The 16,085-nt window shown below is 38.7% G+C and overlaps 1 protein-coding gene across 7 annotated transcripts in view; it reads right to left on the bottom strand.

Moving 5' to 3' along the window:
- Positions 1–578: 578 nt before the first annotated feature.
- INPP4B (inositol polyphosphate-4-phosphatase type II B) overlaps positions 579–16,085 on the bottom strand; it is a 961,283-nt gene continuing 945,776 nt past the window's right edge. For 5 of the 7 annotated variants that reach the window (XM_023739719.1, XM_023739717.1, XM_023739718.1 and 2 more), the window contains one exon: positions 1,986–2,118. In XM_023739719.1, coding sequence (XP_023595487.1) covers positions 1,986–2,118 — 133 coding nt within the window. Of the gene's footprint in view, positions 2,119–16,085 lie in introns of all 7 variants that reach the window. The other 2 variants (XM_023739716.1, XM_004385466.3) reach the window with 2 other exon arrangements.

Raw genomic sequence — 16,085 nt, 5'->3', positions numbered from 1 at the left:
AATTCCAGTGATACATCCCAAGTTCTTTTTTACTAACTAGCATTCTCTCTTAATTTTTCATGAGCCTTTAGCATGGTAATTTGGAGGAGAGACAAGTCCCAGGCTAGAAAGTTAAGAGAGATTGTAAGCATGGTTCTGCAGTGATCTAGCTGGGGGATTGGGAGCATATCGTCTTGGTGGCTTAATTTACACATGTTTTTGAAAAATAGTGTTAGACAAGATGATCTTTAAGGCATATTCTAATTCTGAATTTTTGGGAGCATGAATTGTGAGTAATGAAAAATTCGAAATTCTGTTTAACAGAAGGTAACTGTTTCAGTTTATCATTGGGAGCCTAAGTGGTGCAAGCAGTTTGGGATCAGTCACTAACCCAAAGATTGGCAGTTAAAATTCACCCAGTGGCTCCCTGGAAGAAAAGCCCTGGAAAACTGCTTCCATAAAGATTATAGCCAAGAAAACACAATGAAGCAGTTCTACTCTGTAACACATGGGGTTGCCATGAGTCGGGGACCAACTCCATGGCAGCTAACATCAACCAACCCATTGCCAATAGTGACCCTATAGGACAGAGTAGAACTGCCCCATAGGGTTTCCAAAGTGCAGCTGGTGGATTTGAACTGCCGACCTTTTGGTTAGCAGCAACAACAGTTTATCATTAGTTGTGGTTGCATATGTTTTAGAAGGGTTATTTATATATACTAACCTATGTCAGAAAGAGCCATGGTGGTACAATGGGTTAAGTGCTCAGCTGCTAACAAAAGATGGATGGTTCAAGTCCAGCAGCCATTCCTTGGGAGAAACATATGGCAGTCTACTTCTGTAAAGATTTGCAGCTTTGGAAACCATATGGGGCAGTTCTACTCTGTTCTATAGCCTCTCTACGAGTTAGAATCGACTGGATGGCAATGGGTTTGGTTTGGTTTTTAACTTATGTCAGACGATGCATAATTATACCATTTATACTTTATACCAAGATGACTGCTAGAAAACAACTCGAAGATATTTTACGGACTTTCATGTACCTGAGATACATGAAGATCAGGCTGATGGGAATTTTCATTTTGGGCCTCAACATGTTCACTGTCTCTAATTTCCTTGCAGTTTCAGTTCCTTGCAGTGTTTTGCCTATTACATTGTTAAACTTTCTATATTGCCACTTTCACAGCAGGACCATGCAAGTTGTTTTTGAAAAGACATCAATGTTTAGGAAGATAATTTTACTGCTTTACTAATGGGGAAAGTAGTACCATCTTGACAGGATGACAAAGATGTATACCAGCACACCTTTAAGCTGCTTCAGTAATCCAGATCATGACTTAACTCTCCTGTTTCATTGCCATCTAGTCGATTCTGACTCAGAGCCACCCTATAGGACAAAGTAGAACTGCCCTATGGGGTTTCTAGGGCTGTAATCTTTATGGGAGCAGACTGCCACATCTTTCTCCCAAGGAGTGGCTGGTGGGTTCCAACCACCGACCTTTTGGTTAGCAGCTGAGTGCTTAACTACCATGCCACCAGGGCTCTTTGAGTTAACTCTACCTAATTTTAATTCACAAGAAAAATAATTAAAAACATCCCAAAGAGGTTCCAAGGTTATCTGTGGGAAGGTTGTGAAACAGCATCACATGAGTTCCCTCACCCTTTTACACATTTTGGGGGAGAGCACTCTCTGGATCACCTCTAGGCCTTCATTTCCATACTCCATGAATGAAATTGACACTTTCTGAACCAGTATCAACCAGTGAGGGTCAACAACACGTAGAAGCTTAGAACTTGAAATGGCAATATTATATACTTTTTTGTTTAATCCATTTCTTCCAAAGTAATATGCTGATAACTAATTCAAGTAACACTAGATTTGGACACAACATCCTTGATCACCTTCCCCAACAAAGTCATGACATTAAAAGAATAAAAAGACCAAGGTGGAGAGATTATCCACCTGAAACATATTTGTGTTCCTGTTTATTTACATGTTGTTAAATTTAGGTGTCAGCTTTTCCATAAGTCCCCTCTGGAGGTCTGTAGTACTTGGGGAAAGCCATCAGCTGTAGCATGTTGAAAGCATACTTTCTGCATTTGATATTCTTCAGTACATTCTCTATGCGGCATCCTTCTCTGGTGAAAATGGAAAAAGTACAACCTCATGAAACACAGAATAAATAAATATGCTTTATTTGTTCAATGCAGAGTTGCAGCAACTGTCCAAGTAAAAATAACAAAGATTCAACTCTACATTTTTTTTTTCCACAAGTGATGATACATCTTACAAAATTAAATCCTAGGCCAGGCCCAATACCATTATTGCCCTCGGAAAGAGATGATTAAAGTCTCTTTGCTCTTAACAGATAAACAGATAAGGTTTAATAAACTCTTTAAATATAATTTGCTCCACAATACAGCTTCACTTAAGTTTCATAAATATATCTGCCTTTTATAGCTTTTCCACAAATTAATTTCTCAGTCTCTCTAAAACACATTAAAATCTATATGTAGCCCTAAGGATGCAGGTTCTAGGAATAAGGCATTTAATTTATTAAGTCTGGCCCTATAGATTTTTAAAGGAAAGTTTCATTTCTATTTTACGTCATTATTTTAGCTGTGCCACAAAGAGAGAAAATGGCTTTCCCGAGTAGCCTAGTCCAAGTCTCAGCTTTATAAGGGGAGAGGGCTTGTTCACGACAGTACAAAAGTCACAAGTGCTGAAAATGGCACATCAAGACACAAACAAGACCTTGTTAAAAGAATAGAAAAGTACTTTGAGGACCAAATCAACCCAAACAATAGTTACAAACAGGTTAATTTAATTACAAACATAAAGATCCATTCTCTCCAGAAAGTTACTTGACAGAAAAGGGTTAATTGCAGCAAAGAAATAACATAAGTAACAGATTAACAACCAAACATAAGGTTCTATCAGCTGATGACAACAATGATATTAGCACAGTGGAAATTAAATCTGCTACCTCCCACATCTCTAGGCCTTGTCTCCAGGTTTTATTGGATTGTACAAATTCAGTTGCAATTTCTTTAATAAATTTAGTGGAAAGAGGAAAAGGAGGTTCAGAGCTTCAAGCTTTCAGGATTCTGTTCGTCTTATTCTAAAGACAGTAATTTAAAAATTCTTCTTGAGCTAGTTAACAGTGGGAATTTTTTTTTTTTTAAACCAACAAAGAAGAGCAAAATAATTCATTTAATGCCTAGTACTTTTTTAGATTTTAGGAAAAACAAACAAAAACACAATTCAAACATTTTTTTTAAATTCTGTGAATCTGAAAATGTAGAAATATGACAGCATTGTCCCCATAATCTAAAGTCCCTTGTCATTTGTAGAAAAGAAAGGAATACAATGTAAAACTTATTGGTATTTGGCTAATAGTAAAGCAAGACTTAAAATAAGCCACACGACTAGCAGGTGTGAGCTGACAAGCAGTAAGGCGACAGGATAGAAGTGTCGAGAAGTTGGCTTGTTGTCTGTTAGACAGCCTGTTTCAGGATCATCGGATTCACTCAGTGCTCCCTGGGCTTGTCTGCTGTTGAACAGGTGGATGTTAGGGGGAGAAGAGGAGAAAAGAAAATAGTATAGCATTCACACAGTAAAGAAATGCAACCTTAAATATTCTGAAAAACAGATAGCTCATACAACACAGCTGTTTCAGATGAAGATTGTTATGCAAAATAGCCCCAAATCCATCTTGTGTATTTTTTTCTGACTGTACTACATTGACACCGATTCTAAAAAGGAGATTCCTTTTGCTTTTTGTGCAAGGAAAGAAGAAACACTATGATGATATTTACATGGCTTGAGTCTGTATGTACAATGAAAACCAAATAAGCCTCATGGCACCAATAAAGAAAACTGCATGAATAAAACTAAAATATGGGACAGCCCATAAAAAATAGCTGATAAACACATCTTTGGAAAAGGAAATGAGAAACAGAGGATGGAGTGAAGTGGATATCTCTGGCACATTTAAACACACCTTCTTCTGGTAGTATACCTAGGTAATATATTTAAAGTTATAAAAATGACTTATTGAAATGATATGGTATTTAAAATGAATGACGCATCTGACATGTCATCTTTCCAACCATAATATTAGTTTAAGGAAACCTGACTCAGTGCCCTTCTGTTAGTTCAGCTCATAAATTATGTTGCCTCCTGCTCATCTAACTTAGATGGAGCCAAATCTATCTCTCATGGACTCCTGGCCTGAAAAGAAATCCATATTTGCTGAATGACACTTCAGACAAGAAAATATTTTACATTCTCAGATTGTGTATTTTCTGTGTAAAGAAAAAGGTAGTAATTATAATTCTGCTTAAAAGCAGCTCTAATTATGGCAAATCAGATGTAAATTGAAAACAACAATTCTTTTAAATGGTATTAAAAAAAAAAAAAAAAACGGTTGCTATGGAGTCGACTCAAATCCATGGCGATCCCATGCATGTCACAGTAGAACTGTGCTCCATAGGGCTTTCAATGGCTGATTTTTTGGAAGTAGGTCACCAGGCCTTTCTTCCAAGGTGCTTCTGGGCAGGCTTAAACCACCAACCTTTCAGTTAGCAGCCCAGCGTTTAACTGTTTGCACCACCCAGGGCCTCCTTTACATGGTATATGTCAAACGTATTCAGAATATTCAGAATTTCAATCACACTGTGTGGTCTTGAGGTGGTTTAATCTTCATCATCTAGTCCAGTTTTTGAGGCGGACGATCGTTGTTGTTCGGTCTTAGGAAATGTGCCAAACAGAAGCAAGTTCTAAACAAGCTCCTAAGCCACAGCCCTCCTTCCAACCAGAGCAGCCCCGAAAACCTCCTGGACAGAAATCCTTGACTAGGCATGGATGCCAGAAATGACTACATTTGGATAAACAGCAGTCATAATGATTTCAAACAGACCACATAGTAACCTGAATTAGTTTAAAACACCAATTCAACCTCATTGTTTGGTAACACCTAAGAATTATGTATCCAGTGACAAAGAAAAGTAGGAGCTTATCTGGAAAACAAATGGTTGATTGAGCAAAAGGGAGATTTAGTTGGACTTGCATAATTCCCATGTTTCAGTTGTACAAATAACTTGTTTATTTGGTTCAATGTTTTACTGCATAGGAGGTAGAAAATGTGCAGTAGATTTTAAGGCATTGATATTTTCGAATGTGACTGAGAAAAGCTCCCTTGCTTTACATATATATATTATTATTATTTTTTTTTTTACTTTAACAAACTCTTTATTGTCAAACTGGAAATTAAACCTGTTGCTGTGCTTCCTAAAGGATTTTTCTTTTCTTTTTTAAATCATGACATATATTACTTCTTCTATTGGCTTGTCAGGGTGCCAGAAACCCCTACTCATCTGAGAAAAATAGTTTTTGCATTTGTTCAACTGATATATTTTAGTGGTTTCTCTCCAATGTTTGCTGGTAGGAGAGAAGTATAGTCTCTTCTATCTAGCTATATATTATAGTATAGCTATCATATATTGATTAAAAATTTAAGTTGAAATATTAGTCCTAATCTATCATTTTAATAGTGCAGAAATACTCTCCTGATATGGATGGACTTGGTGGAAAGACTCTGATTGAGGAATAGACAACTCTGGCCAAAAAGTTAGTTCAAAGTGTTTTGTAACACTGCTTACTCCAAATATGAGGCATTAAAAGTTCCTGGGTGGTACAAACCATTAATGTGCTCGACTACTAACCAAAAAGTTGGCAGTTTGAATCCGTTGAGAGGCCCCACAGAAACAAAAAAAAAGCCTGGCAATCTACTTCTGTGAGACCACAGCCACTGAAAACCCTGTGGAGCAGTTCCACTGACGCACATGGGCTCGCCACGAGTCGCAACTGACTTGACAGTAACGAGTAATTTTATACCAGATTGCTTTCTTTTTTTCTGCAACTGCTCCAGCACATTTAAAATATTCTAGTCTGATCTGCATGGGGTCAAATTGACAACAGCAACTTGAAAGATGAGATAGAAACCTTAGGGGGCAGTAGGCTTATGTTAATGAGGGAGAAACAATTCAGAAAGGGAGGATGAGAATGGCTGCACAACTCGAAGAATGTAATTAATGTCACTGACCTGTACATGTAGAAACTGTTGAGCTGGTGTGTGTTTTGCTGTGTTTATTCCCAACAACAACAACAAAATAAATAAACGTTAGGGAAAAACTTTTTTTTTTAGTCTGCATGTTGTATTTGACTTCCAAGCAAAAATTGTAAGTTAAATTTTTTTTTTTTTTTGGAGGAGCAGATTTATAACTAATTTGTTGTTTTCTAACTTCCATCTGTGAAGATCAGAATGATACATTAAAATGCCTCACACATAGTCATCCTATTTTTTCAGCTGGAATTCAAAGCAACAGGCCTACTCAGGCTGCCACAGAACTTAAAGCTTGAGGCCCATGACGGTGTTAAAGAAAAGACACAGGTGGTCTTGGGACTACTTCCTTATCATCTGTCAAGAACAGCACACGTGGTCATTTCCTCATAGCCAGAAATGAATTTTTAAGCATTCTGCAAGTGCAAAATGCAAAGGGTGTGTTAAGTAATAACATTAGTAATTTCCTCACCAGGAGATTATGACAAATAATTAATCAGTGGCTGCCTGACAATTCAATGGCATTAGCTTTAGCCATCACTGACCGGTCGAGCCCCATGGAAGCAAATCACAACGTTGCCTCCATGGAAAATATGACATGATCAGACGTTTAAGGGCAGTTACTGAATCTGCAGGATAGAAAATGAATCGTTTCTTCAAAGACCTGTCAAAGCAATCACTTAAAATAGAAACAAGTAAAAGAAAATGTCTCACTTTTGAACATATCAGTGCCTACATGAGAAAACGTTTCCTTAAATAAAAGCCGACATGCATGAGTTGATGATATTTGCTTATTTCTCCCTCTTTTCTGTCAGTGACTGCTGCAGTAACCTAGATCACAAGTCACCCACTGCAGATATCTTCTCAAATCATTCGGACTGTAGAAATAAAAGCTAGAATCCTCCTTATCTTCCCCTGCTGGGTAATTTATTCATTAATAGTTTTGCTATTTGAGATTTTATTCCTTTAACCGCTAGTGCTCTTCAGGTTCCCCCAAAGGAAAATTACCAATTAAAACAGAATTGAAAAATCTTTCCTTCTGACCAGCAGCTGATTTCCTACAATGCTAAAATGGGACCATTTAACTTTTAATTACATGCTCCAAGTTTGAAGCCGTGGGCATACCATATTGAAATTATGGGTCAAGATTTTAGAGCCAATATCTTATAGAGTGTTATTTGACTAAACATTCTTCTAATGAATCGATATTAATAGAGCATCATGTGTCAGGCCCTAGATTACTGAACTATGTGAGATTTCAACCTGGCAGGTCTGTTTAAAAATAAATACAATGCAGGTCTCATATCAGTAAGCAGTCTCTGCATGGTGCACAGTTAACACACTCAGCTGCTAACAGAAATGTTGGAAGTTTGAGTCCTCCCAGAGGTGCCTCAGAAAAATGTCCTAGCAACCTACTTCTGAAAAAACAGCTATTGAAAATCCTGTGGGGCACAGTTCTACTCTGACACACATGGGGTCACCATGAGTTGGAGTCAACTTGATGGTAAGCGGTACTGGTTGGTATTGGTAAAGCTTTGAGAGTTGAAAAGAAAACACAGAACCATAGGTTCACGGATATAAAAGTGACTTTAAAAAATCTTCAAGTTGAATGTACACATTTTGTGGAGAAGGAAATAAGTGTAAAAGTCTTGCATATGCATCAACAACAATAAGTAGCAGGAAAAGGATCCTAAGAATCCTGGTTCACAGTTCACTTACATCATAATCTGATAAGATAAAGGCGGAAGGACTCTTTTTAATTTAGATCAAGGTTCATGAAGTTTAATGAGCCAGCATATTCCTAGCATTAAAAATTATCTACCAAAAAATTCCAAAGATTTAATTTATAATTAGAATATTAAAAATCAATTGCCAAGGCTTTGCAGAAACTCTACAACTATCTAAATATAGGAAAATTTTAATAAGAGAATATCAGTGGTGGGTAGTTTCCATTGGCCTAGAAGCAACAATAGCCTTTGCAGCCTCTGGGTCTCCAAACACATAAAATTCCTTCTTCCTTCTACCTGGACTTTAAAACCTATCTCAGACTCTCTCATCTCAACCACAGGAAAAATCCCTAAATGAAGAAATTACTCAGAAGATATAAGTGCCACTGCTTTCAGATCATAGACTGTTTCTGATAGTCATGGACAAGGTTACTATCAAAGAAGAGCAGTCTTATGAGGTAGTAAGCAAAATTCACACTCAGAGGAGGTGTGAGTGCTGCTTAGGGGACACATGTGCACTTCTGGACATGACAACCTCAGGTAGAGGTCCTGTAAACTAGAAGACAATGGAGCAGAGCAAAGAGGACGATGATGGTGGTGCTTGGGAACCTGGCATATGAGAAAAAATTCAAAGACACTGGGCATTAGGAGAATTACTTGGCTTGGACAAGAGCAACATTTACAGTTACAAGGTAGTTAATTTCAAATATTCCAAGGCTGTGTAGTTTAAGGTCTGGGCTACAAATGGTTTGCACTTGGCTACGAACTCTCTCTTGGTCGATGTATGGGTTACTCATGAGTGCAATTAAGTGTTCTGGAATTCCCAGTCTTCGCAATGTTATTCAGGAAAGGTGTGCATCAGGGTTGTATCCTTTCACTATACTTACTCAATCTGTATCCTGTGCAAATAATCCAAGAAACTGGACTATATGAAGAAGAACGTGGCATCAGGATTGGTGGAAGACTCATTAACAACCTACAATATGCAGATGACACAACCTTGCTTGCTGAAAGTGAAGAGAATTTGAAGCACCTACTGATGAAAGTCAAAGACTACAGCCTTCAGTATAGATTACACCTCAACATAAAGAAAACAAAAATTCTCCAACTGGACCAATAAGCAACATCATGATAAATGAAGAAAATATTGACGTTGTCAAGGATTTCATTTTACTTGGATCCATAATCAATGCCCACGGAAGCAGCAGTAAGGAAATCAAATGATGTTTTGCATTGGGCAAATCTGCTGCAAAAGACCTCTTTAAAGTGTTAAAAAGCAAAGCTGTGTCTTTGAAGACTAAGGTGTGCCTGACCCAAGCCATGGTATTTTTAATCGCCTCATATGCATGAGAAAGCTGGACAATAAATAAGGAAGATTGAAGAAGAATTGGTGACTTTGAATTATGGTGTTCGTGAAGAATACTGACTACACCGTGGACTGCCAGAAGAACAAACAAATCTGTCTTTGAAGAAGTACAGCCAGAATGCGCCTTAGAAGTGAGGATGGTGAGACTTCATCTCACATACTTTGTACATGTTATCAGAAGGGATCAGTCCCTGGAGAGGGATATCATGCTTGGTAAAGTAGAGGGTCAGCAAAAAAGAGGAAGACCCTCAGCAAGATGGACTGATACAGTGGCTGCAACAATGGGCTCAAATACAGCAAAGATTGTGAGGATGGCGCAGGACAGGGCAGTGTTTCGTTCTGTTCTACATAGTGTCGCTATGAGTCGGAACCGATTTGACGGCACCTAACAACAGCTAACTGAAAGGTTAACCGTTTGATACCACCCAGTGGCACCATGGAAGAAAGCCCTGGCAATATGCTTTGGTAAAGATTACAGCGAAGAAAACCCTATGGAGCTCAGTTCTACTCTGTAACTCATGGGGTCACCATGAGTCAGAATCGGCAACAGGTTTGGTTTGGTTTACCTCTGAAAGCAGTGGAAGTGTTTGAAGTGGAGAAAGAGATGTGCTATGACTCACGCCCTATCATAGGATAGCTATTATCTTATTTGTTCCTTACAAATAATCAAACTGATTGGTATTGTTACCTCCACAGGCTCAAAGGGGTTACAAAACTTGCTCAAGTGGCAAATAGACGATTGAGTCCCTGGTCTGTCTAATGAAAAAAATCCATATTCTTTTCACTTTATGGTTGGGATCCTTTAAGCACAGATTTCCTGCTGCATCTCAGAAAAAGGCAGATGTGATTTCTTGCCAGTTGCAAGATTGGATTAGTGCCCTCTAAGATTACTTTCATCTTAACCTTCCTGTGATTCTTTGATTCTATTAAAACATAACTGCAGTACTCCAGATATGCATATTTTTCCTACTGATAGAATAGATGACAGTTCAATAAGAAATAGTTGGGCAGTGGGCAAAAATCAAAGAATGTAAAGCATGTTGACAATATATTTGGTCTCTAAAGTTGTTTTTGATCATTGCTATTTTCATATTCTGTTCCCAGGATAGAGAACAAAAAACAACTCTGTTCTATGTATTTAACTATTTTGATTTCATTTGTTCTGGTACGTTTTTATGCTCTTGTTTTCATTTCACTAGTTTTATAAAGTACCTGGAAACTAGGAATGTCTTTCATTAGAAGATGCAAGATTCCAACTAGTGACACTGTCAGATGGTATCTAAACATTGCTTTGAAGAGAAAGAAAATATATATTCCAAGAAATATAACTCAAGAACAGATAGGGAAGTGGCCTGGTATAAAATTTAAATGTGTGTTTTTTTTTTAAAAAAGGTAAAGAGAGAGACATAATGAGTTGAAAATACAATTGCTTCCATCAGATCATTATCAGAGAACAGAATCCAGTTTTGACCTTTGAATTTTAGAGAGAAGAATATTTGGATCAGATACAGGAAAATATACCATCAATGATTAAAGGAGTGAGGAAGTGTTTAATGTTCGTTTTGTTTGGATAAAAGAAGGCTAATATGAAATGTGACAGCTGCATTTAAATATATGTAAGACATGGCAAAATAATTTTTGAGATAAAAATTTGTCTTTTTCTGTGTTTTTTCTTCTTCCTCTTATTTTTTTAGGCTGTCATTTAAAGTTTATGCTGCAGGGATGTTAGCAGCAATGAAAGCCAGAGCTGCCTGAACTAACTAGATTGTCTATGACATGCATCTAGGGAAGACAGCCTTTGGTCAGCTTTGCCAAATATTCTGTTGTCCTGAGCTTCTCAAGCTTAGATGCAGTGAAATGAAGAGGCCTGAAAGTACCATGATGAATAGGAAATAGACATATCAGTGGCTGATGACTGATGCAGAGAAGACTTCTCAAAGTTTCAATGTAATATAAGAGCTGTGACAGGAGAAGACCTCAAAATAATAGAGATTGACTTCCTTCTAGCCTGGCTGGATGGGACCTGAAACTTGGAGTGAAGCTAATTTACAGTTGTTTTATTTTTTAAGGAACAACAACAACAAATTACTTCTTACATACCTTAGAGTGTGGAAAAACACATAGGAGAAATCTCTAAAAAAGAAAGGAGTATGTAGATCCAGATATACAACTACCATTTTCTAGTTCCTGTACAATGTAACTATGCTTTTCTGTGTACAAGAGCTCAAACAAGATGGCAATTTTAATTGCTTCAAAGTAACAGCCAGATAAAAGAAAAAGTTATTGATTATAAAAGACATTAGTCACGAAAACATTCTGTAAATGCAAGTTTGTTGCTCAAGTATTTATAAATGTAAACAACCATTTTCTCTTGCTCTAAGTTGACAGTCTTCTGGAGTTTGGGATAACTGCTTCCCCTCACCCCCCAGTTAGGAGGAAATTAACATGCAAAACTCTAAGGTGTCTGATTCTATTCCGGATAACAAGAGACATAGAACAAGGAGGGAAGTCCTTGTCAACAGTAGCAGGGCATACATCTAGGCAGTCGGACGCCAGAGATTACTCTTAAGCCATTCAATAAAAATAAACCAAAAAACCCAAACCAAACCCATTGCCATCAAGTTGATTCCGATTCATAGTCAGACCCTAGAGGACAGAGGAGAACTGCTCCATAGAGTTTCCAAGGAGTGCCTGGTGGATTTGAACTGCTGATCTTTTGGTTACCAGCTATAGCACTCAACCACTACACCACCAGGGTTTCCAATAAAAATAAGGCTCATCTATACCTGTAGATTATAGTTTATGCTGTTCTGAAACTAGCCTGGGAAATGTGGCAGGTATCAATACCAACGAATAAAAATTTGAACATAATGATACTAAAGAAAATCAGCTCTGTTCCCTGTTATTTAACTCCTCCAAGTCTCGCCTTCATCTCTTTAAAATGGAGATGTTACCAGTTATTCTACAGAGTTATTGTGAGAGTTATATAAAAACATATGACACACTCTCAATAGTAAAATTTAAAAAAAAAAAAAAAAACCCTTCTGTCTAGTTCCCCTTTTTAAGTCTCAATTCTTGCGCAGACAGCGAGTACCTTGTACAGATATGCAACTGCTCAGTTCTGGCTCTTTCTTTCTCTTTCTGTCTAATGTTGAACTGCCCTAGGATTTAAGCCAGCACCTTTTAAACCTCATTTTATATACACTTTATGTAATTTTGGAAACTCTGGTGGCATAGTGGTTAAGTGCTATGGCTGCTAACCAAAAGGTCAGCAGTTCAAATCCACCAGGCGCTCCTTGGAAACTCTATGGGGCAGTTCTACTCTGTCCTATAGATAGGTCACTATGAGTCAGAATCAACTTGATGGCAATGGGTTTGTTTTTTTTTTAATGTCATTTCAGTCTGTCACTTGGTTTTAATATCACCTTTATGCTGATGAATCTTAAATTTATCTCTCTAGTTTAGAACTCTACCCTGAATTCCAGATATATATATCTCCACTTGGATGTCTAACAGATATTTTAAGGTGAAAAGACCAAAGCTCAATTTAATTTAGACCCACTCTGCCTCCCTCCCAAATCAGCGCCTCCCTTCCCTTCCATCACAGAAAGTGACCCTCACCCACTCTCAGACATTCATGCTTGATTCGTGTGTATTCTTTACACCCTACATCCACACATCAAGTCAGACCAATTCCACTATCTCCATGGCTACAGTCTGACTATAATCCCCCATCACCTTGCTCTCGTGCCAATAGAGCAGTTTTCCTGCCTTCACCACTCTTGCCCCTCTACCAAGTTTCACTAAATCCTAAGTACCCATTTAGACATATGGCAAAGCTGCCAGTGCACTTATTCTAGTTGAATTCTAAATGCACTTCCTGAGGAGATTTTATGTAATGAAAATGCAGCAGTAACTCAGCTGCCCACAGGGAGCCAAACTTGTCAAAACAGCAGTGATGCTTATCCATCTGCAGGGAGGTGGAAATATTTTCAACAGCTCAGCATCAAGAGACAGAAGTCCCTGAATCTCAAGGGGGAAGTTACTCTGCATCCGTGGCCTGTTGCTGTACAATCTCTTGGGTTTCCTGGGTTTTTCAAGCCCCTCCCACGTCTGCCATTTGCTGGGTGGTGCAAACAGTTAATATGCTCACAGCTAACCAAAAGTTTGAAGGATTACATCTACCCAGAGGCTCCTCAGAAGAGATGCCTCGTAATCTATGTGAGGAGTAAGTCCTTCGGACAAGCCAGACCGCCCCGGTTTTCTCCATTCCTGTCCCTGGTGAGGGCGTCATAACAAACCCCCACCCAGACTGGGGACTCGTGTTTTTCAAACCCATTGCTGTTGAGTCGATTCTGACTCATAGTGACCCTGTAGGACAGAGTAGAAACTGCCCCATAGGGTTTCCAAGGCTGTCATCTTTATGGGAACAGACTACCACATCTTTCTCCCACAGAGCAGCTGGTAGGTTCTAACAACCCGCCTTTTGGTTAGCAGTCAAGGGCTTAACCACTGCACAACCCAGGCCCCTTTGATGTTTGTAAGCAGGGTTAAAAATATACAATTCTGGGCTAACCACCCTGCTCCTCCTCGAAAATTCAGGGGGGCTTGATGCAGTATGATGTTTGTTAGCAGGGTTAGTAAGGTACAATTAGTCAACTAGGCTGGGGTATGAAATAGCTGGGAGAGGAAGTTTTCTGAGTCTCCTCAGCTATGGTGCAGGTGGGGCACACACAGCAGAAGCTTACAGTCGACCTAAGTGGACCTACCTGGCCAAGAGGAGACTGGCGGTAGGTAGTATATACCATTTTAGCTCCTCACCCACGACACAAAGTAGGTGTACAAGAAGGAGTCCTCATCTCTGCCCAAACAGCTTTTGAGGGAGGACTGCTCATGATGGAACTTTTCCTGTTGTATGCTGTCTGATTCTTGTAATAAAAGCTACTTTCCATGTGCTAACATTTATTCATGATCTGATCATAAGGATGTGATATTTATGGAGCAATCCATATTAGTTATTGGTGCCCTTTTTCTCAAGGCCTCCTGGCTATCTAGAAATGAGGTACAACCTGTGAGCACCACGCAGATTTGGAATGTTTTCTTACAGTTATGGCATGGTAGGCAGGATATGATGTCTTACAATCTACTTCCAAAAAATCAGCCATGAAAACCCTATGGAGCATGGTTCTACCCTGACACAAATGAGGTTGCCATGAGTTGGAGTCAACTTGATGGCAACCGGTTTGGTTTAGGAGGCAGTAGTGGTTCAGTGGTAGAATTTTTGCCTTCCATGTGGGAGACCCAGATTCAATTCCCAGACAATGTATCTCATGTGCAGCTACTACCTGTCTGTCAGTGGAAGCTTGTGTGTTGCTATGATGCTGAACAGATTTCAGCAGAGCTTACAGACTAAGACATACTAGGTGAAAAGGCCTGGCATTCTATGTCTAAAAAATCAGCCAATGAAAACCTTATAGATCACAATAGTCTGAACCCATTTGTGCATGGGGCCACCATGAGGCAGGAGCTGACTTGACAGCAGCCAGCAAAACTACACAGACAGCCAGATAAACCTTGCCAACTTCAGGGATGGAGACATGCTGCTGGTAGTCTTTGTTGTATCTGCAGTGGATGAAGCTGAGTATGAACCAGCTCTACATCTGACACCACCAGTGCCAGTAGTGTACATCCTCCAACATTCACTCCACCTACACTTTTGAATTGGACTCTGTCATAGAATCAGTTTAGAGTTTTTGCCTCTCTGTTAGAATATTCATCTTCTGTATAGGGCTAAGGTCTCTTTCCTCCACCTTCTGACATTTCCCATTTCTATTTTCCAACTTTTCCCTTTTAATCCCACCCTCCCATGCAAACAGCACAATGCTACAATTTGAGTATAAGATACATTCAGGAATCTTAGAGTCTAGTGGTTGAATACATCAAGTACTTGACTAAAAAAACAGTTATACAACTATGAAAAAGGCAGAATACTAGAATATAAAACACACCAGGGAGGAATAACTTCCTACTTTCAAGGTGTAACACAGCATGCTTTACATATGTCAGCACCAATCTCCACTACAGAAAAAGCTTCTTAGAGAAATAGACTTACGTGATGGGCAGTAAAGGCTGAATAAAATTTCAAGAGCCTGAAATTGGGTGGGCTAGGAGTATGTAAATAACATGGAAAGCATGGAAACAGGAAAATGTAAGATGTATTTGGGTAAAGACCCACAGTCTGCTTGGATTATAATAATGGGACAACAAGAAAACCAATGAAGGTAGGGAAATTAAATGATAGGATGTTTTCTTCTCTAGTTTATATACTTTCTAAATAAACACATATCGTTTTACAATAAGAAATTCAATTACATTGTTTTTAAAATGTCATGGGGCTATGACAGCTGAAAAGGTACAACTTACTGCTAGATGGTAGGTGGGCAAACACTGGGGACTCATGAGCAGTAGGGCAGCACCTGGCATCAATATGTAGGATGACTTGAGCCAGGGTTGCAGCAGGGATGGAATTAGGGAGCTATTATAATACTCATGGCAAGAAATGATAAAGGCTTGAACTTGAAGTGAGGAAGAAAAGTAAGGAAGTAACAAATTATAAAACAGAAGTAATTTTACAATTAAGCAGAGTATATGTTAAGAGCTAAAATAGGGGGAGGCAAGATTGATACCATAGATGTATACCCTAAATTTGGACATTACCTGCAAAGAATGGGCTAGTTAGATGGAGTTACCCATGGAGAAAGTATATGATAAGCATAGATGAGGGCTGAAGACAAAACTCAGGGGAGTGCCTGCATTTGTTAGGCTAAAAAGAGGAATAACTCCCAAATGCAGATGACAGTAAGGTAGGAAAGAGCCACAGATTCCAAG

This window comes from Trichechus manatus, unplaced genomic scaffold, assembly GCF_000243295.1.
Source record: "Trichechus manatus latirostris isolate Lorelei unplaced genomic scaffold, TriManLat1.0 scaffold00139, whole genome shotgun sequence".
In the NCBI taxonomy this organism is placed as follows: domain Eukaryota; kingdom Metazoa; phylum Chordata; class Mammalia; order Sirenia; family Trichechidae; genus Trichechus; species Trichechus manatus.
Note: the sequence above shows the minus strand (reverse complement) of the source record. Positions and strands in the feature narration are given on the sequence as shown.